This window comes from Bos indicus, chromosome 15 (assembly GCF_029378745.1).
Source record: "Bos indicus isolate NIAB-ARS_2022 breed Sahiwal x Tharparkar chromosome 15, NIAB-ARS_B.indTharparkar_mat_pri_1.0, whole genome shotgun sequence".
Lineage (NCBI taxonomy): Eukaryota > Metazoa > Chordata > Mammalia > Artiodactyla > Bovidae > Bos > Bos indicus.
Genome location: NC_091774.1, coordinates 55,443,869 through 55,464,414, shown reverse-complemented (window position 1 = coordinate 55,464,414; position 20,546 = coordinate 55,443,869). Strand labels below are relative to the sequence as shown.

Here is a 20,546-nt window from a genome sequence, read left to right as displayed (position 1 = left end):
TCAGCAGATCTCCAAGTGTTGGTCTTTGGGAACGTTGTACTTGAGCTTGTGGGCTTCGAAGAGATTTTCCAGCTCCTTTATGTAGCGCTGGTGAAGCCTGTCCACCTCCTCCTGGGAGGGATGAGGTGTCTTCTGCACCTCGATGGGTTTCCCCACTGCAAGACACAGAGGTGAGTGGTGATACAGAGTAGGAACCACTGAAGGTGCAGGGATCTTGGTGTTCCCACTAGAATGGTCATCTGAGCAGGTAAGCACTCTAACTCACTCCCTTTCAATTCTATTTTGTGTTACAGCTTCTAAGATGTTGGGTCAACTTCAAGATTCTGATATATCAACAATACAGCCAGCTGGCATTTGCATGCATTATCTCTTATGTTATCCTAATAATCCTATGGGGATATAACCTGGTATTATTCCTGTTTGACTCCTGAGGAAATGAGGCCCAGAAAGGTTAAATAGCTTGTTCAAGGTCACATAGCCAGGAAAAATCAGTACCAGTAAACACTGGGGATGTGCGCTTAGCCTCAGGGAAAGTTGAATCTGGGATTCTCAGATGCCATGACTGGAAGAGCTTGTATCTATGGGAGAAGGTGGATCAGAAAGCAGCTGCCGTGTCTTCTCTTGGGAATGCTCTAGTGGTAGCAGCACTATAAACATTCATGAATATGCACCACACAACACGGAGGGAATTTGGTAGAGGGGGTTGCCTGTACTCGACAAAGAAATGACTGGGTGAGTGGAGATGAACAGCTCTATTAGTACTGCCATTGGGAACTAGTTGGAATTCAAGAAGAAAGCAAATAGTTGAAAGATGGTGCTAAGTCTATGGAATACCATGCCCATTATTTACAAGGAAATCCCTCTGGCTCTCCTTCAAAGACTGCTGATTGCTACTTTACACACAATTCTAACAGAACTGCAAAGGCCTTGTATCCACTTTTTCCAATTACTGTCATTAGACCCTGTGGTCAGAATTATACCCTCCTTCTCCTGCATAATAAAAAGTCAAATGCCCTTATCAAACCTCAACTTTGTTACCAAGGGCAGGCTGATCTCTTGGAAGTGATTTATCTTCTGTGGGTCTGTGTTTGCAATCAATAAAATGGGGATGAGAGTCCCTCCTCACAAGTTGTTGGGAAGACTAAGCCGCTGCATGTAAGGAGCCAGTGCAGTGCCTGACACACTGCAGGGACTCAGTAATTGGTAGTGGCTACTGGTCTTCATGCCCCTGTTACTCTTCTCATTCTGGACTGCCTTTCAGAGGGTTACTTGCCTGTGTGTCTGTTTCACACTCTAGAACTTGTGCTCCACAAAGTCAAGGGTGTACTGCTCTATGTCCAGGTCTCCTTGCAGCACAAGCCCAGGCCTCTTACACAATAGCCCTTCCCCTCCCAGCCCGGGTCTAGGCTCACCCACAGTGGTGATGGGTCGGCGGTAGGGCATAAGACCAAAGCTGTACTGGAAGACTCCACGGCCATAGAAGAGCGGGATGGAGCATTTAGTGCTCTTGTGAAGTCGGTCCTGGAACCACCGCAACCAGGTGCCAGGAGAGTTCTCAACCTGGTCATAGATGTCATTCTCCCCAAAGGAGAAGATCGGCACCAGATCTGCCCTAGAGGGAGACAGGAGAGAGGGTGTGTGGAGGGGCAAGAAGGCACAAGCTGGTCACCTAGCTTCCTGAAGGGACCTAGTGAGCAGGAACTGGAACAGAGGACAGAGCCCTGGGACAAAAATAGGAGGCCTCGGGTGTCTCCTAGACCTGCCAGGGCTTCTTTTATAACTTCAAGCAGGTCATGGCTCTTCTCAGGGTCAAGGACTGGCACTTGGATTGTTACTGAGTCCATGCTCGCTCTGCTTGTCACAAGATAGGCTAGTGAATCTTAGACAAAGTGTTGGGACGAGGAAGGGACTTTATTTGGAGTGGCTGACCAAGAAGATGGCAGGCTAGTGCCTCCAAATAACCATGCTAAAGGGCCAGGTTGCCAAGTTCTTTATGGATCATAGATTGGGATATAGGTGAGGAAACTAACTGAACAGACTATTTGATCCTTGCAAATGCCCCCTAGAATGAGGAGCCTCAGGCAGGAGAATGTGAGAGTTTCACTTCCTTACATCCTTTACAGGAGGGCAACTCAGGTTATCTTCCTTAGGCAGCTCATTCATTATGCCTTCCTACATTAACAAAAGTTGCAGATGAGGGTTAAAGTCACAAAAGCAGGTCCAGCACAAATTCAAGATTAACCCTTTCTGGTTACAGGATCATAAGACAAACCAGAGTACTGTTGAGAGTCCTTCCAGATATAAAACATCTGCAGACATTCTGGGAAAATCTCTTCCAGCTAGCTTTGTATTCTTCACATATGTTTAAAGATAGGAGAATAGCTTTAAGTTATGTCCCAAGCTCCATTCTCCCAGAGTTCCTAGATCTCTGATATAATGCAAGGTTTCAGCAATATGACCTTTGAGATGTAATCTCTTTAGTTACAAAATCTTCCTTCTAGAATCTCTGGGTATGTGGGCCTGAGACAGTGCATCTATCACCAACATACAATCTTCATTATTAATGAAAGGAGACCCTGCCAGCCAAAATAGGATCTGCATTTGCCTCTGCAGTCTTCCCTCTAAACTACAATCCTTGCCAATCTCCAGTTGAACCCAGAGCCCTCTTCCCAATACCCGTGCGTCAGGGCGAGCCTGATGAAGCCCTTGCGGTTCCGCAGCACCAGCTTGTAGGCTCCAGGCCTGGCATTCAGTGACTCCTGGACACCCCCAACAACGATGGACAGCAGGTTGCCGCCTCTTTTCCTGCTCAGAATTTGAACAGCACTCTCCTCATCTGATGAGACCAGCCCTGGGGAGAGAGGAAAGCGGTCACGTACATTGTGAAGGGGGCAAGCATGGTTCGGGAGTATGTGACTTGGGCTATCCCCCACTCCCCAGCTGGGAGTGCCCTGATGACCGGCACTGATCACTACCCCTTTTCCCAATATCCCCCCGAGGTCACCACTGAGCACAGAGCTGCAGGTAATGCTTCCTTGGGTCTCATCTCCTTGTCTACTACACATTCATTTGAAAGAAGTACAGAACAATTGGCCGTCCTCCTTAAAAATCCCTCCTCATGTCTTGAGCCCCTATCGTCCTGGGATAGAAAGAGAGGAAAAATTCACCTGTAGACATGGCGTAATCCCTGAAGACAGGGACCCAGAAACAGCAGTACATCAACATCAGATGTGAGCGGATGCCTGGGAAAACAGAGGAGAAGCCAGTGCCCTCCGTGCACAGGTTGGCAAAAGCTCCAGTGGCGAGGACCCCATGAGGGTGGAAGCCAGCGAGGTAGTTTCGGGAGGGGTCCAGTTCGGCAGTCTTGACCAGCTGCAGGGACAGCAATCTGGTGAATCAGGGCTGCACCCACTCCCCTCCAAACCCCACTCCCATCTCCCTGCTGAGTTTCTGTGCTGACCTTCTATGTGCCCCCTGTGCCCAGTGCCATCACACCCCATTGAGTGTCCTGTGGTGAGATGGCCTGTCTGAGGGTCCTTGTCCCTGGTGCAAGCATGAAGCAGAGGAGATACTCAGGGAGACCATGGAATGGAGACGGAGAACACAGTGCCACGAATGGATGACGCCAGTGCCACCTGCTTGGGAAGGAAGAACCGTGCCCAAGGCAGAGGTAGGACTCCTGGGAAGAAGACTGGAGACAAGCCATTGTCCCATGTGAAGGCAGACCTTGTGTCAGGCAGAGCCTGACCAGAATGAAGGAGTCATCATGGGAGGGAGTGAGCCTCTCACCCAGATTTGTGGTATCTAGAGTTCTGTCCCGGGTAAAGAACTGGACTGCTGAGTCCCTGTGACTCAGTGTAAGAGACCCCAGGATGCTGAAGGTAGAGGTTGGGAGGAGGCCCATGAAGTCTCTAGTGATGCCTGCAGGTGTGGGTGGAGAGGGGTCAGGGAGGTGTCCTGCCAAGTCTGCAGCACTTCCTAACACCAGGTCACAGCCTGCCCACAGCACTGCACCTCTGCTCAGGGCTTGGCCTGTGTAGACACTGCTGTTCCTGGATAGTGATATATTACACAGAAACCCTGCTCCTGAAATGATCTTCAGGATGAGGGGGAATCAATTGTCCTCCGGGAACACTGCCTGATTCTCCACCAATACCTCTTTAGGAAGCCCATAAGATGCATTTAGAAAGCTCCAGTGCTCAGATTAGTCTCCTCAATTCTCTAGAAACTCTACCATTAGGCTCTAGCTCATAGAATCACAGTGCAAAGGACTGTGAGTGGAGTACCCCAGCAGAATTATTAGCACAAGGAATGTTGCTTGCCTGCCTTCAAGTCAGCAACCACTGCAGCTGCAACTGACAATGGGCCTTAAAAGGAATTCAGGATGGAGGAAAACAGGATACTGGTCACAGAGAGTGAGGATGCACATCATAGGAAATACTGCAGTGAGCCCAGATTTTGTATCTCCCCATATGTAGAAAAGCATGAAAATCATTAACTGGAAACATCTGCTTTTTGACTGGCAGTAATCTTTTGATGTTTAGCTACATGGCTAGTTTGGTTTTGTTTTTTCCAACAAAGCCCCATAAGTACTGACTTCTCCCTTCCCTTTTAGAACAGCTCCTCAGAGATTTCTGAGAGGCTATCTCTGAATACAATCTTCAGTAAGGCCTCAGAACAAAACACCCGACAACTCTAAGGCTGTACTCTTGTTTCCAGTAGAGACTCCCTGAACCCCCTATCCACGGCCACCGAAGATCCCTGCAGGGCCTGCTCTGTTAAGGTGTGTGGATGACTTGGAAGTTGTCCTGGGAGGTGACAAGAGTCCAGACTCTGTGAGCCACAGCGCCTCTTGCAGGCCTCAGTCCAGGACTGAGGGACAGTTCAGGACAGGGAGGTGAAAGTGCGTGTCATCTCTCCCTCTGCTAGCCACTCGGTGGTACTGCCCGCCGTCTGCATCTGTTGTTGCCAGCGGACTGCAGGGGCCTACAATCCTGAACCCTGTGCTCATGAAATTTCTACAAATATGTTTCCCACAATGTCAATAGTGTCCTATGCAAGAAATACTCTGGAGGAGAAACCTTGATACAGGAGGGACAGAGCAGACACAGATAAGACCGGCACAGAGATGCTCAGCAGAGTTTTTCTGCCAGATGTGCAAAAGACAGCAGTTCCAGGGGTGACAGGAGAGCCAGATGCTGTCCTCAGAAGCCCCAGGATCACCTGATGTCTCATGGAATCCACACAACCCAATGACGTATGTGGCAGCATCTCCACTTTACACATGAAGAAACTGAAGCTCAGAGAGCATGTGTAACTCACCTAAGGTCACACAACTGACACGTTGCAGACCCGTATTACAACCTATGATGTCCACTCCTAGAGGTGTCACTGTATACACTCTTCTCTCCTGTGTCCAGAGAGGGCCACCTGTCCCTGCCTGGCACCTCTCTGTGTCCACATTGCCTTCCTCTTCCTGTCCCCACTAGATAATTAACCATCACAACCGCTTACATCCAAGGGTTTAGCCTGTCTGGGATTCAGGAATGGAGCAAAAGTCAGTTCACTAAAGTTCAGGGGCCTGCATCCCTAAGGACTAATCCCTGGGTCCAGGGTCCAGTGTACAAAATGGACACGAGGTACCATAAGCCAGAGATCAGAGATTAAGAGATAGACAGAAGAGGAGGAACTGGACTGTTTAGAGGATCCCTGGGGAAACTGAGATTCCGAATGAGCAAAGCTCTGTCCAAGGACACATAACATATCGAATACACAGGGGCAGGATATACCCTGAGGGCTCTCTGCTCTGTTTCTATTCTCAGAGCCAATGCACACACTTTAAAAGCAGTAAAAGAACCTGCTCTGTATCCTCACTCACACCTTCTTCCCTATCAGGGTATCAGTATCATCATCTGATAAAGTGTCAGCCAGATGCTCTGAAAGCTTGTTTTCATTACAGATTCCTTCACACCAAACTTAGACTGTTGAGGGATTTACACCTGTCAGATACATAAGTGTGCCTCACTACATGGCCTACAAGGTTCCTCAAATCCTGTTCATTCATCAGTCCTCATAATCGCCTCACTTCACTGAAGTCGGACAACCATTATCAGACAGAAACTGACTCTTCCTCTAGCCACATAGTGATGACAGCCCATCACCTGTCTCCCAGCCCAGTATTCTGCTCACTGCACACAGAGTCACACTTCCACATGGACACGTGGGGACGATGGTCCTGACCACTCCCTAGTCAGCCCCTTACTCACCGAGATGGGGAAATAGTCCTTCACGTACTTCCATATGGTCGCACCTCTTAGGAGAGCACTCTGCCTGCCCCCCCGCCGTGGTGTGGCTCGATCCAGGTACCACCAGATCGCATACAGGATACTGATCATCCAGAATCTTGTGAACAGGAGGCCAATGAAGACTATGTAGCAGACCAAGTCTGGGAAGGGAAGCAGGAACCATTAGTGGTCAGAGGTATGAAGGAACGAGCTCTCCCCATATACCCAGCTCTAGCAACACTGTCCATTCCAGCCCTTCTCCCAGGAGGAAGAGACCAGCTTCCCAAGGTTTCGAGGAGGAGAGAATGCTGTCAACACCACCAGTGTCACATTGAGAGCCTGGATTTGAAACCAATTGGCCTAATTTCAAACTCGCATTGTCCCACTGCACCAGATCGCTTATTCATTTGAGTCTTCCCCCTCCACCTCCTTTTCTCTCTGTAGTCACCAGGTGCTCAATAAAGGCCTAACGGAGATGTGACTGGGTGAACTCTTTCCAGTACTCAATATTTAGAACCCCAGAGAAAAGGTATTCTCTCTACCCAGCCCACTTCCTGTCTACCCCCAGCCCATCTTTCCATAGATAAATCCCACTACATTCCCCCTTTAGTTAAAGTCCCCCCATGACTTCTCATAACTTTGACGGTCAGCTCAAGCAGCTCAGCCTGAGCTCAAGCTCTCCACTGGTGGCCCAAACCCTCTCTTGTTCCAGTCTCACTCATCACATGCACCTCATGTTCCAGCTACACTAAGCCGCTCAGCTGATACAACTCCCAAGTTCTTTAGTTTGACTGAGCTCTTTCCTTTGCTGCCAGGCTCTGTCCTGCTGAAGGAAGGAGGGAGGAAGAGGGCAACTCATGCCTGGTCTGTTCATCAGGACTGCACCAGGGCTAGAGACAGCCCCAGTGAGCAATTCCTCCTAGACTTATGATTCTGAGTCCCTTCAGAGGCTAATCCTGGTTTTGACTCAGGTCAAAACCACTGACGGTGGTCTTTGGGACTGTCTTTAATCTGATGCTAATTGAGCCTCACTGTTAGAGAATATTGTGTCCTCTCCATTCCACTCCCTCCACTGAACACCTTTTGCTCATACTCATAAAGAAGTCCATTCCACACCTGTAGTCTACTTGAAAGTAGGGTAAACCAGGACTATCATTCATGTCCAACTTCCTGGAGGAGGGGACTTTTGACCCAGTCTGAATAGTGCATTCGTGGGTGCTAAGTTGCTTCAGTCGTGTCTGACTCTTTGCAACCCTGTGGATTGTAGCCCTCCAGGCTCCACTGTCCATGGGATTCTCCAGGCAAGAATACTGGAGTTAGTTGCCATGCTCTCCTCTAGAGTATCTTCCAGACCCTGGGATCAAACCAGCATCTCCTGTGGCTCCTGCATTGCAGACAGTTTCTTTACTGCTGAGGCACTAGGGAAGCCCAGTCTGAGTACTAGCAAAATGCATAAATCAAAATAGTTTGGGGCTCACAGAGGCTTGCTTTCTTCAGAGCACCTCCAACCTGTCAGGTGCTGGTGGTTAAGCCGTGAACAACGGACAGGAATTCCTGCCCTCCTGGTGCTGGCTTCGGGGTTTGTTTGGAGCACTTTGTTTTGTCCTTTCAATATTAATGATGGTAAAATATGTTTACCATATACTAGTCATCGAAATGACTCTTTGGTAGTTCATTATTTTTTCTAAGTTTTCATTCAGTTCAGTTCAGTTCAGTTCAGTCTCTCAGTCGTGTCCGACTCTTTGTGACCCCATGAATCGCAGCACACCAGACCTCCCTGCCCATCACCAACTCCTGGAGTTCACTCAAACTCATGTCCATCGAGTCGGTGATGCCATCCAGCCATCTCATCCTCTGTCGTCCCCTTCTCCTCCTGCCTCCAATTCCTCCCAGCATCAGAATCTTTTCCAATGAGTCAGCTCCTCGCATGAGGTGGCCAAAGTACTGGAGTTTCAGCTTCAGCATCAGTCCTTCCAATGAACACCCAGGACTGATCTCCTTTAGGATGGACTGGTTGGATCTCCTTGCAGTCCAAGGGACTCTCAAGAGTCTTCTCCAACACCACAGTTCAAAAGCATCATTTCTTTGGTTCTCAGCTTTCTTCATGGTCCAACTCGAACATCCATACATGACCACTGGAAAAACTATAGCCTTGACTAGATGGACCTTTGTTGGAAAAGTAATGTCTCTGCTTTTTAGAGTATAGTTTATTTACATGTTGTATTAGTTTCAGTCGTATAGGAAAGTAAACCTGTTAAACTCATACACATATTGACTCTGTTTTTTTTTTTTTAATTTATTCCTTTCCTATACAGATCATTACAGAGCACTGAGTAGAGATCCCTGTGCTTACAGCAGATTCTTATTGTTATCTATTATATATACAGTAGTGTTGTGAATCTGAATCTCCCAATTTATCCTTTCCCCCTATCCCCTGGTAACCACATGTTTTTTTCTACTTCTGTTTTGTAAATAACTAAATCTGTACCTCTTTTTGATTCTGCATATAAGTGATATCATGTGATATTTGTCTTTCTTTGGCTATCTTCACTCAGTTTGACAATCTCTAGGTTCATACATGTTACTGAAAATGACGTTCATATGTTCCTTTTTATGACCGAGTAATATTCCATTGCCTGTATTATGGCATCTTCTTTATGCATTACTATAATGGATATTTAGGTGTCTTCCATGTCCTAGCTATTGTAAATGTGCTATTATGAACATTGGGGAGATTCTCTCCTTCCAAATTATGGGCTCATGAAAGAGGCCTTATGGAGAACAGTATAGAGATTTCTTATAAAACTATTAAAACACAATAGGACCCAGAAATCCCCCTCCTGGAAATATACATGAAATGATTTTTGAGAGTCAATTTGGTGTAATTAAATTAATTCACATTGTTGTGTAACTATATCAACCTTCATCTCAGAACTCTTCATCTTCGTAAACTGAACCTCTGTACCCATGAAATTAGAACTTCCATTCAGGTCAAGAGAATATAACCTAGCTGTTAATGGCAGTTCATTGTAGGGTAGGATTTGGGGGAAATCTTTGACTTTTAGAACACACATTTTGTTTCGTTGTGTTAAAATAGCATGCATTTGTTTTTCAGACACAAAAAAGAATTTTTAAATGTGGGCATTTCTACTTGATCAGAAAGACACCACCCCCCACCCCCACCCCGCCAATCTAAACATCTCCCTCACTCTGGCCTCTCCTTTAAGTACTGTCAGCAGGCAAAATCCTAACCTGGGTGCATTTTCAGCCCCTAAAGAAAGAAAACACCTTCTTTCCCCTCATAACACCAAGAAGAAAAGATGCAAAACCCCACTTTACTGAGACCCAAAGAGGGTGTTGAGGTGGGCTAACCTCACACAGAAAGCTAGTGGGATGAGTGGTGGTTTCAATTCTACTATCATGTCCATATCATGATCCCAACATTCATTCATTCAACAAGCATTTAGCAACATCAACTCTTCTAGGAGATGGAGATGCAGATGAGAACAAGACCAACTATCTGAAAGGAGCTTACCTTCCTGCGTGAGTGTGTGAATTCTAGAGAACAGGAAAGAAACAGATTAAACAAGTAGCCCACTGGAAAGTACTTGTTGCTGGGGCCTGAGTCCTGAGTAACAGGTCGCAGTTGACCTTTCTGGCCACATCTTTGCCCCTCCCCAAAGAACTGCGCTAGGCCAGCATGAACCATCTGCTCATATGTGCAATATTTACTCGCCTCCTGGGAAAACTTACTTTCCTGATGGCCTGTACATTCTGCCTCGTAGATTCATCTCCTAATATGTTTGGAAAAGAGCCCCTTCTCTCCACCCACTGCCAGCTTCCCTAGACCAGGAGAAGTAATCTTTTAAAGAGGCAAATTGTAAGCATTTCAGACACTGGGGCTCAAGAGGCAATGTGGAGGATATTGCATAGGCACAAAATCATTTAAAATGCAAAAGCCATACTTCGCTCATGGGCTATACAAACACAAAAACAATCAGGGGGCTAGTTTTCAATCATGGGTCTATGAGGTGACATCTGATGTAGATTGTGACCTTGTAATTAAGCAAGACCTATGCAGCCTCCCTGGAAAAGATCCCTCATGTCCTCTGCCTACCTCTTATTTGTAGAAAATCCTCAGCTTCCTAAGCCTTCACCAAATTTCAAAAATAAAGTTATAAAGAGAAATCATAAACAGAGAAAGAAAACAGTCCCAATCAAGAAAATAAATAACATTTAACCATTCCACAAATTCAAAGATTTTTAGTTTGTTCCCAAGAACCATAGATAATATTGAGACTCATCATTGAGCGGTTTTGCAGATAGTGAACTCCCAGCAGGTGGAAGAAGTTGCTCACCAGCCCATAGACCTCAGACCAGGGAAAACCAGAAGGCTGGTGATGGTGACTCCAAGTTACCTCACCACCAAGCAATCAGACGATTCTCTAGGAGTTGATCATGCACCCAGCATCTCTAGTTCACCCAGTCTTTAGACACCGTTCCCTGGTAATCAAAGAGTTCTCAGGCATTTTGAGCCTTAACTCTCTGGACTCCTTGACTGGCTCCTGTAATGAAGCCTACACTTTTTTCATCACAACCCAGTGTCCGTATAGGAGCGTTACTGTGTTTACCGCTTCTTCCCACAAGCAGACCCAATCTGATTTGCTAACAGCTGCTCCCTGTCATCTGTCTCCCCCAACACCCCAACACAGAAGATCCGAAAATTACAGCTTGTCTCCCATAGATTGGACTTTGTCACTCCTGTACCTAAAGTTCTCCTGGGGATCCCATTTGTCCTTGAGATAAGGGTCAAGGTACAAGCTACTGTTCCTGGCATCAGAGGGTCTGGATGCCTTTTCTCAGCTGCAATCCTTCTAGCTCCAGGCCCAAGGTTACTTGACTCTCTGTCCTCCTCTGGAAACTCCCAGGTCCCAGGCTGAGCTGAGGTGGGCAGACAGTCAGACACACTCCCGTTGGCAAATCTCCCTCAGGCCACGTGAGCAAGATGTCCCTTATCCCAGGTGATCCCCAGGCACTGAGCTCAGCATCCACCTTAGGACCTGTATCTTTCCCCCATCAATGAACCATGTACACCCAAAGCGGCAGGTGCCCATGGCCTCCCAAATCCATCTCAGCTTTCCTTACACAGGGCCAAGTAAGAGAAGATCAACTGCAGGACCGCGAAGGTCTGCAGTCTGCGTTCCAGTGGCACAGACAAAGGTGCAAACTCCACCATGCTGATTCCTCTGCTTCCTCTGGAGGCTTCTCTGAGCTCTGCTGTGGTCTGAGACACCTGCTGGTTTTTGTTGCTGCCAGAGCTTGTTAAGCATTTGTGGGAGTGTGGGAGACTGTGGGTGGATTTCCAGCCAGCTGTAGAATCTCATTGCATCTACCTGGCAGGGAGCAGTATCCTAGGTGAAATATTCAAAATCACCTGGCCTCATTAAACTTACTACAGAGAAAGAGAAGTGCAGTGGACTCTTCAGGCAATACATTATCTGCCAGATCACCTTTGCTCAAATCTTGCCCATTACTAGGCAATTGAAGCAGCAAGTATAGGGCAAGCCTGCACTCTTTACACTTACACAACTATTTGGCTGCAGTAATTATCTCCGTTCACCTGCCAGGTCCACGGTTCCCCTTTACAAATAGGAATTATGAGCTCCCATATAAATATCTCCAGGCCCCACTATCTATCTCCTCTCTGGCCACCTTTTCCTCAGCTTGCCTGAACAGCAAAACTCACAGAAGAGCCGTCTGATTCCCATGCCCTCTCCTCCATTCTGTCCTCTCTCTTCCAGACTTCAGATGCCACTGTTCCATGGAACTGCCCTTGACAAGTTCACCACTGGCCTCCACACTGCTGAATCCAGTGATCAATTCTCAGCTCTCATTTTGACCTCTCAGCAGCCTCAGACACAACTGTTTCTTCCCTCCTCCTTGAAACCACTTGATCTGTGGACACCACGCTCTCCTGGTTTCCCTCCTGCCCCTCCGTCTACCTCTGGGTCTCCACAGAGTCTCTTATCCTTCACCGGGCTAAGTGTTTCAGGGCCCTTTTGTCCCCTCAGTCCTTGGACCTTCTCTCTTCTTTCCATCCTCCCCGCCTCAGAGACCTCCTCCAGGCTCATTGCCATGGAATCTGTCTTCAGGACGAACACTTCCAAACTGTATCTCTAGCCCTGACTTCCCCACAAGCTCCAGATTTGACTATGTAAGTGGGTACTTGACATCCTCACTCACAGTCTGCTTGGCACCTCCATCACAGCCTGTCTAAAACTGAACTTAACTTCCCCTTACCTGCCCAGGCTACAGTCTCCACATAGCCACAGAGCTTTGCAAAGTGGTCACACAGGGAATATCTTGGTCATCCAGTGCTTATGACTCTCCCTTTCATGGCTGATGGCCTAGGTGCCTTGGAAATTTTATTGTGGTTACAGTGCTTTCCTAATGGTAGTGAGTACACGTGAAAATGTTTACAAGTCGTTAAATATCATTTCATCAAGTTCATGCTCTATTCTTTTGTTGATTTAAATATCTTTTGCGATGGAAAGCTGCTTTCCACCACCACAGCCAGCCACTTTGATGGACTGAGATGACAACATTCTCACTGGTCTCTGTCCCTGTGCCCTTATTCCTCCCACAGACTCATAAGCCAGAGGGACTGCTGGGAATGTGATTGCACAAGCTAAAGGGCAGTAGTGCCAGGCTTTGCACAAAACTGTAGCACCAATGTAGACTTTGAACAGAATATATGCAGTGTCCAGATACACATCTTCTCTGGGCCTCTGTGTAGTCAGACAGAAGTGAAGAGGAACTAAAAAGCCTCTTGATGAAAGTGAAAGTGGGGAGTGAAAAAGTTGGCTTAAAGCTCAGCATTCAGAAAACGAAGATCATGGCATCAAGTCCCATCACTTCATGGCAAATAGATGGGGAAACAGTGGAAACAGTGTCAGACTTTACTTTTCTGGGCTCCAAAATCACTGCAGATGGTGATTGCAGCCATGAAATTAAAAGACGCTTACTCCTTGGAAGGAAAGTTATGACCAACCTAAATAGCATATTCAAAAGCAGAGACATTACTTTGCCAACAAAGGTTCATCTAGTCAAGGCTATGGTTTTTCCTGTGGTCATGTATGGATGTGAGAGTTGGACTGTGAAGAAGGCTGAGTGCCAAAGAATTGATGCTTTTGAACTGCGGTGTTGGAGAAGACTCTTGAGAGTCCCTTGGACTGCAAGGAGATGCAACCAGTCCATTCTGAAGGAGATCAGCCCTGGGATTTCTTTGGAAGGAATGATGCTAAAGCTGAAACTCCAGTACTTTGGCCAGCTCATGCGAAGAGTTGACTCATTGGAAAAGACTCTGATGCTGGGAGGGATTGGGGGCAGGAGGAGAAGGGGACGACAGAGGATGAGATGGCTGGATGGCATCACTGACTTGATGGACGTGAGTCTGAGTGAACTCCGGGAGTTGATGATGGACAGGGAGGCCTGGTGTGCTGTGATTCATGGGGTCACAAAGAGTCAGACACAACTGAGCGACTGAACTGAACTGAACTGAGAGTGATATCATTACATCAAAGTTGGGCAGTATAAAGTACAGAAATGGTATGGACCTAACAGAAGCTGAAGATATTAAGAAAAAGTGGCAAGAAAACACAGATGAACTGTACAAAAAAGATCTTCATGTCTCAGATAATCATGATGGTGTTATCACTCACCTAGAGCCAAACATCCTGGCCTTAGGACGCATCACTACAAACAAAGCTAGTGGAGGTGACGGAATACCAATTGAGCTATTACAAGTCTTAAATATGATGCTGTGAAAGTGCTACACTCAATATACCAGCTATCTGGAAAACTCAGCAGTGGCCACAGGACTGGAAAAGTCAGTTTCATTCCATCCCAAAGAAAGGCAATGCTAAAGAATGTTCCAACCACCACACAATTTCACTCATCTCACATGCTCTCAAAGTAATACTCAAAATTCTCCAAGCCAGACTTCAACAGTACGTGACCTGTGACCTTCCAGATGTTCAAGCTAGATTTAGAAAAGGCAGAGGAAACATAGATCAAATTGCCAACGTCCATTGGGTCATTGAAAAAGAAAACCAGTTCCAGAGAAATATCTACTTCTGCTTTACTGACTATGCCAAAACCTTTGACCGTGTGGATCACATCAAACTGTGGAAATTTCTTCAAGAGACGGGAATATCAGACCATCTGATCTGCCTTCTGAGAAATCCGTATGCAGGTCAAGAAGCAACAGTTAGAACTGGACATGGGACAACAGACTGGTTCCAAATCAAGAAAGTATGGCAAGGCTGTATATTGTTACCCTGCTCATTTAACTTATATGCAGAGTACATCATGAGAATTCCTGGGCTAGATGAAGCACAAGCTGGAATCAAGTTTGCCGAAAGAAATAGTAATAACCTCAGATATGCAGATGACACCACCCTTATGGCTGAAAGTGAAGAACTAAAGAGCCTCTTGATGTAAGTGAAAGAGAGTGAAAAAGTTGGCTTAAAACTCAACATTCAAAAACCTGAGATCATGGCATACGGTCTGATCACTTCTTGGCAAATAGATGGGGAAAAAAATGGAAATAGTGACAGGCTTTATTTGGTGGGCTCCAAAATCACTGCAGAATGAGACTGTAGCCATGAAATTAAAAGACACTTGCTTCATGGAAGAAAAGCTATGACTTACCTAGACAGCATATTATAAAGAAGAGACATTAGTTTGCCAACAGGAGTCTGTCTAGTCAAAGCTATGGTTTTTCCAGTAGTCATGCATGGATGTGAGAGTTGGATTGTAAAGAGAACTGAGCACCGAAGAATTGATGCTTTTGAACTGTGGTGTTGGAGAAGACTCTTGAAAGTCCCTTGGACTGAAGGAGATACAATCAGTCCATCCTAAAGGTAATCAATCCTGAATATTCATTGGAAGAACTGATGCTGAAGCTGAAACTCCAATACTTTGGCCACCTGATGCAAAGAACTGACTTATTGGAAAAGACCCTGATGCTGGGAAAGATTGAAGGCAGGAGGAGAAGGGGACAACAGAGAATAAGATATTGGGTGGCATCACCGACTCTATGCACATGAGTTTGAGTAAACTCCAGGAGTTGATGATGAACAGGGAAGCCTGGTATACTGCAGTCCATGGGGTTGGAAAGAGTTGAACACTACTGAGCAATTGAACTGAACTGAACTGAGAGTGATATCAGGTCATGGTATTGATTTCCATTTCCTTATCATGAATTGTGAACATGATTGTTAAATGCAATTGTGAAATGCAATTTATTCATTGCATTCCTCCTATTGGAAAATTTTGAGCAAAGACAGTGAAATTAGGCAGAGGGAGAAGTTGAACCAAAATAGGTTCTCAAATAAGTCCTGAATTGGACTACAGTGGCCAAAGCTGACATTCCACCTGGCTCTATCTTAGGACCAGGTGCCCCTGTGCAGGCAACTCTGCAGTTGGGACCACCCCTCCTTCTTGAAGGTGTATCTAGCAGTCATTTCCAGGGTCCTCCCTCAAGACAGGTTGGAAGAGCCCTGGATGAGAGTGAGACCAGTCCTGTATTGGCCACCTCCCAGCTATGTGACTTCAGACAAGTCCTTTCCTTCCCAGAGCTCCTCATCCTACTGGGTATCAGGGCTAAGATGGGGGCCCCTACTGGCCCAGGTACACTGCTCAGCCGTCCACCAGGGTTCTTTGCCCTTCACTTCACAACCCCCTGACAAGTAAAGAACCAGGGAGCACTTTATATCCTGGGGCAGTGCGGCTCCTGTGTGGTCTGAGGACCTGCCTTGTTCATGACCTGCCTGTTACTGGTTCCAGACAAGGTATAGGGGTGGACAGTAACTGCTCAGAAACCTTAGAGCAATGTGGCAAAGCAGTTCTAGGTGTATGAAGCTAATAATTAAAAATTGGATTTGAACAATTTGTTTTCTTCATTTCTTTGGTAATTTATATTGTATTTTACAAATGGATGGACCTCTTTGGTAGCTCAGTGGTAAAGAATCCGCCTGCCAATGCAGGGGTCACGGGATCAACATTGGGTCAGGAAGATCCCCTGGAGAAGAAAATGGCAATTGAGTTCAGTATTTTTCCTGTGAAATCCCATAGACAGAAGAGCCTACTGGGCTACACTTCATGGGATCGCAAAGAGTTGGACACTACTTACTACCAAATCAACAACAAAAGCAATTAAAAACAGAGTAGTTCATTGTAGGTTAGAAAAAAGAAATAATATAAAAATCTCAACCTTTAACATAACATGTTGAGGTAATATTGCCCACTAATCAAGTGAAGTGAAAATAGCTCAGTAATGTGGACTCTTTGTGACCCCATGGACTATACAGTCCATGGACTTCTCCAGGCAGGAATATGGCAGTGGGTAGCCTTCCCTTCTCCGGGGGATCTTCCCAACCCAGGGATTGAACCCATGTCTCCCACATTCCAGGTGAATTCTTCACCAGCTGAGTTGTAAGGGAGGCCCACTAATCTAGGGTAACTACAATAAGAACATTTGACATTTTTAACACCTTATGAGGGAGGTGGCCCCTTTAATCCTGCAGCACCAATATTAACTGATAAGACCAGTGCTTGATGCTGTTATTGTTCGATTCAGGGCCCCTCATAAAATAGCTGAGAGAAGGAATCTTCCTGCCCATCTATTTGTATCTAAGCTCTCGATAGGGATGTAACTTGAAAGACGTGGCACCAATTCAACTTGTAGAAGAAGGAAACGCTCAGATCAGCTCTCTGGTAGGAAGTGAGAGGAAGACATGGAATTTTTAAAAAGTCCATACCTAGTTGGTGATTGACACAAACCCTCTCAGGTCTTTTAAAACCATTTCCAAACATTTATAAAAAGAACAGATGAGGAAGAGCTGGCATTAATTGGACCCTCAGTTATGGATGAAGCATTTATAGGTAAAGATGGGAGGGAATAAGTGTTGTGAGGGGACATGCAGCCAGCAGGGGGGTCAGGTGGGTGGGGCGTATACCCAGCTGATTCCATTGCTGTTTTTAGTGTATAATTCCGCCAAGATTGAGGACACAGAAGGCAAGGTGAGAGCAGGACACCTGGGCAGACAGGTTTCATAATGGGACCAGGATTCTAGAAAGGTCTTTAACCTCTGTTGTGAACCTCATCTGTATGAGGAGGTCACTGTTAGTTACACTGAGATCCTGCCCAGCATCCACCCAGAGTGAGCACAGAGTAGGTGCTCACTAGCAAGCTGCTCAGGAAGCTGACTCTGCCCTGCTGTGGGTCACTAAGACAGAGGCTCAGTCTAGCCTGAGGCATCCACTGCCCTTCTATCTGGTCCATGGCATGCTTCAGCTCAAGCACTTCCGAGGCCTCCTCCCTACCTGGGGATGAATTCCTAACCTTTGGACTGGACAGTAGCTCCTCCAGACAGAAGGCAGTAATTCTCAGGGACCCTGTCTGCACTGCCCAATCCCATCTCCATAGGTGTTTGCTGCACAAAGGCCTAAACCTTGACCTCCTATTTCTTAAACCTCACTTTGACCCTGACTCTTACCACGAGATCTCACCCACATGTGCTCTGACCGCTCCCTCCTCTCTGCCTTTGCTCTCTCACAACTCCCACACTCCCACCTCCCCCATCTTCTGACCCTAGCAAAGTCCATTCCACCTGAGAGGGTGAGGCTTGGCCAGCCCACGTGGTTGCTGACAGATCTGTGCTGACTGACCCCTTGTCAACTATCACTTCATTACCATCCAGTACTGTCACCAGGTTAGGCCCCAGCAGGTCCTTTGTCCCCTGTGGGTAATGATGTCTGAGAACTTGTTCCAGGTCAACAGCAGCCTGATTTCAGGAGACTCCAGCTCTGCCCAACCCTGAGGGCCTCTGAGCCTCTCTTCCATACCTGACAGCTCCTGTGCTCCTTGGACTGTCTGAGTCAGCCTGTGTGTTGGTGGGAGATCTTCCTATGAGGACAAGTCCCTTCAGGCAGTGTGGGGACACAGAGGGATGTCAGGGAGCAGGTGCTGTGTAGTGTTGGCCCCTTGCTGTGCAGCTCCTGGCTCTCTGTACCCATGGGGATGCTGACTGCAGAACGAACACCCTAGTGTCAGTGCTTAACACATTAAAGCACATCCTTGTTCACATGAACTCCAGGGTGGGTATAACTATGTGGGCTCACCACTAGACAGCACTCCTCCGAGTTCACGCTGTCTGCTTCCTCCTCGTGTGGCTCAAGGTTGTGGTGAATGAGGGGATCTGCTTCCCTCTGGCCCTGCCAGTCTCTCCCCATCCCCCAGCCCCCATCCACCTGCCCTAAGTCTGATTGTCACCTTGTACTGTGTCCCATCCAGGCCTGGGATCAGAATTCCCAGGTTCTTACAATTCCCGTGATTCTTACCTCTGACCTGTGTTCACAACTTTGCCCCACATGGGGCTCTGCTGTGTGGACATCTCAGCCTTTGTCCTCCAGACAGACTGCCTCCAGTAGCACCCACAGCATTGGAATTGCCTAATCTAGTCTCTGAGGGCTCATGGGTTATCACTGTGATAATGCCAGCAAGATGCCTCCAGTGACATCACCTCCAGGTGTCACATCCTCCTACTGAGTGTGCATTGGACTTAAATTTGAATCCAACTGAGAGAATAAGGTAGAATTGATGGCAAGTGACTCAGAAGTTAGGTAGTAGACGGTGTGTGGTGCTCTCTAACTCTCTTTCTCTCACCCTCTGTCTCTCCTTCATGACAGGCTTGCTCTGGAGAAGTCTGGTGAGTGGCAACTACCAGGTAATTGACAAGCCCACAAGCAGGGTTCTGAAGCCTTCTGCCAGAATTTTTGTGAGTGAGCTTGAGAGTGGGCCCTCCAGCCCAAATCAAGGCTCTTGTCCCCTCACACTAGAACAGGTTGCCTGCCTTCTCATGAATGAACTGAGTGGGAAGCCTCAGTTGCTCCCAGTGCCCAGGGTACATAATTGTCCATTCATCTATTAGTGTTCATGGCCTTTCACCCCAAGCAAGCCCACAACAGAAGTAACTGACTGTGATCAGGAGAGTGAGTTGGGAGGGCAAGGGATTGGGATTGAGAGGGGTGTGGAGCTGATGTGATAAAGGAGGTGACATTCATTGACCAATCGGAGGAGATGAGGTATCTAAGGAAAGAGGTCAGCAGGTCCCAGAACACACTAGGTGAGCGTGCAGGAACTCATAGAACCACCCAGCCACCCACAACAGTGAAGGCATAGTAACTCCTTCCTGCGTTCAGACACTAAGGTCTGCAGTAGTTTATTACCCAAGAATGGAAAATTGCAGTGGGCAGAAATTTATCTCCTTGGCGAATCTTGCCTTGCCTTCATGGTCGTGCCCACCTGCCACCTCCTTGGTCTTCCCCAGTGGAAACCATCATTCCCGCTCCCAAACCTATTGCTCTTGATTCCCACTTCTCTTGGGAACCTATCGCACCCACCTGATCAGGTCAGAACAGGCCATCATGAGATGCTGTGAGCATATACAACCTGATTTCTAATTACACCTGCTCCCCAACATTCCCTAGTGGCTCAGATGGTAAAGAATCCACCAGCAATGGAGGAGACCTGGGTTCATTCCCTGGGTTGGTACAATCCCCTGGAGAAGGAACAGCTACCCACTCCAGTATTCTGGCCTGGAGAAGTCCATGGACAGAGGAACCTGACAGGCTACAGTCCATGGGGTCCCAGTGATTTGGACATGACTGAGTGCCTTTCACTTTCCCAGCCTTCCTCACAAGATGTAGAATGGTTAATTATTTCATTAACTCTATTCCACTCCTAAGATTCGAGGTCCACTTTGTGATGCTTCTTTCTCTGATAACAAAAGTGAGGTTTGGAGGGGATGTGACTTGCACATGGTCACTGATAAGGGTTAGGTCAGGCTTGGACGCATATTTGCATCTTGAGATGGACCACATTCATACGTATTGGTGTTATTAGCTTCTGTTGGAAGAAAAGCTATTTTTGCACATAGCTGTTAGGCTCACAATACTGGCCCTATGCTCCCATCCTGTCCCCTCCCTTATGAGGTGTGTTGCTAACCACTGGCCCAGAATACCTCTCACCAGAGGCATGTCCTCATCTACCCTGCTTGCAGACACTGACCATTCACTCCTCATGTTCCTTCTCTCCCTAGTCTGCCCTGTGTCTGTACATAGCCTCCCCCTTGTCTCCCACAGAACAGGGCAGAGATGGTAGTTGGAGCTGACTGGTCATGGAGGAAGGGGCAATAT

The 20,546-nt window shown here is 47.1% G+C and overlaps 1 protein-coding gene across 1 annotated transcript; it reads right to left on the bottom strand.

Annotated features, from left to right (window-relative positions):
- On the bottom strand, nt 1–11,520 carry LOC109569305 (2-acylglycerol O-acyltransferase 2-like). The gene is made up of 6 exons (XM_019974645.2): nt 11,430–11,520; nt 6,267–6,445; nt 3,168–3,372; nt 2,677–2,851; nt 1,413–1,612; nt 1–155 (listed from the first exon to the last, which is right to left on the bottom strand). Exons 1-6 carry the CDS (start codon nt 11,518–11,520, stop codon nt 1–3), a joined length of 1,005 nt encoding a protein of 334 aa, XP_019830204.1.
- Between the last annotated feature and the right edge of the window lie 9,026 nt (nt 11,521–20,546).

Coding starts and splice junctions, on each gene's coding strand:
- LOC109569305 (XM_019974645.2), bottom strand. CDS start 11,520: ATGGTGGAGTTTGCACCTTTGTCTGTGCCACTGGAACGCAGACTGCAG. Junction 2,852..3,167: donor GGATTACGCCATGTCTACAG/GTGAATTTTTCC, acceptor CTCTCTCCCCAG/GGCTGGTCTCATCAGATGAG. Junction 156..1,412: donor CCGACCCATCACCACTGTGG/GTGAGCCTAGAC, acceptor TGTGTCTTGCAG/TGGGGAAACCCATCGAGGTG.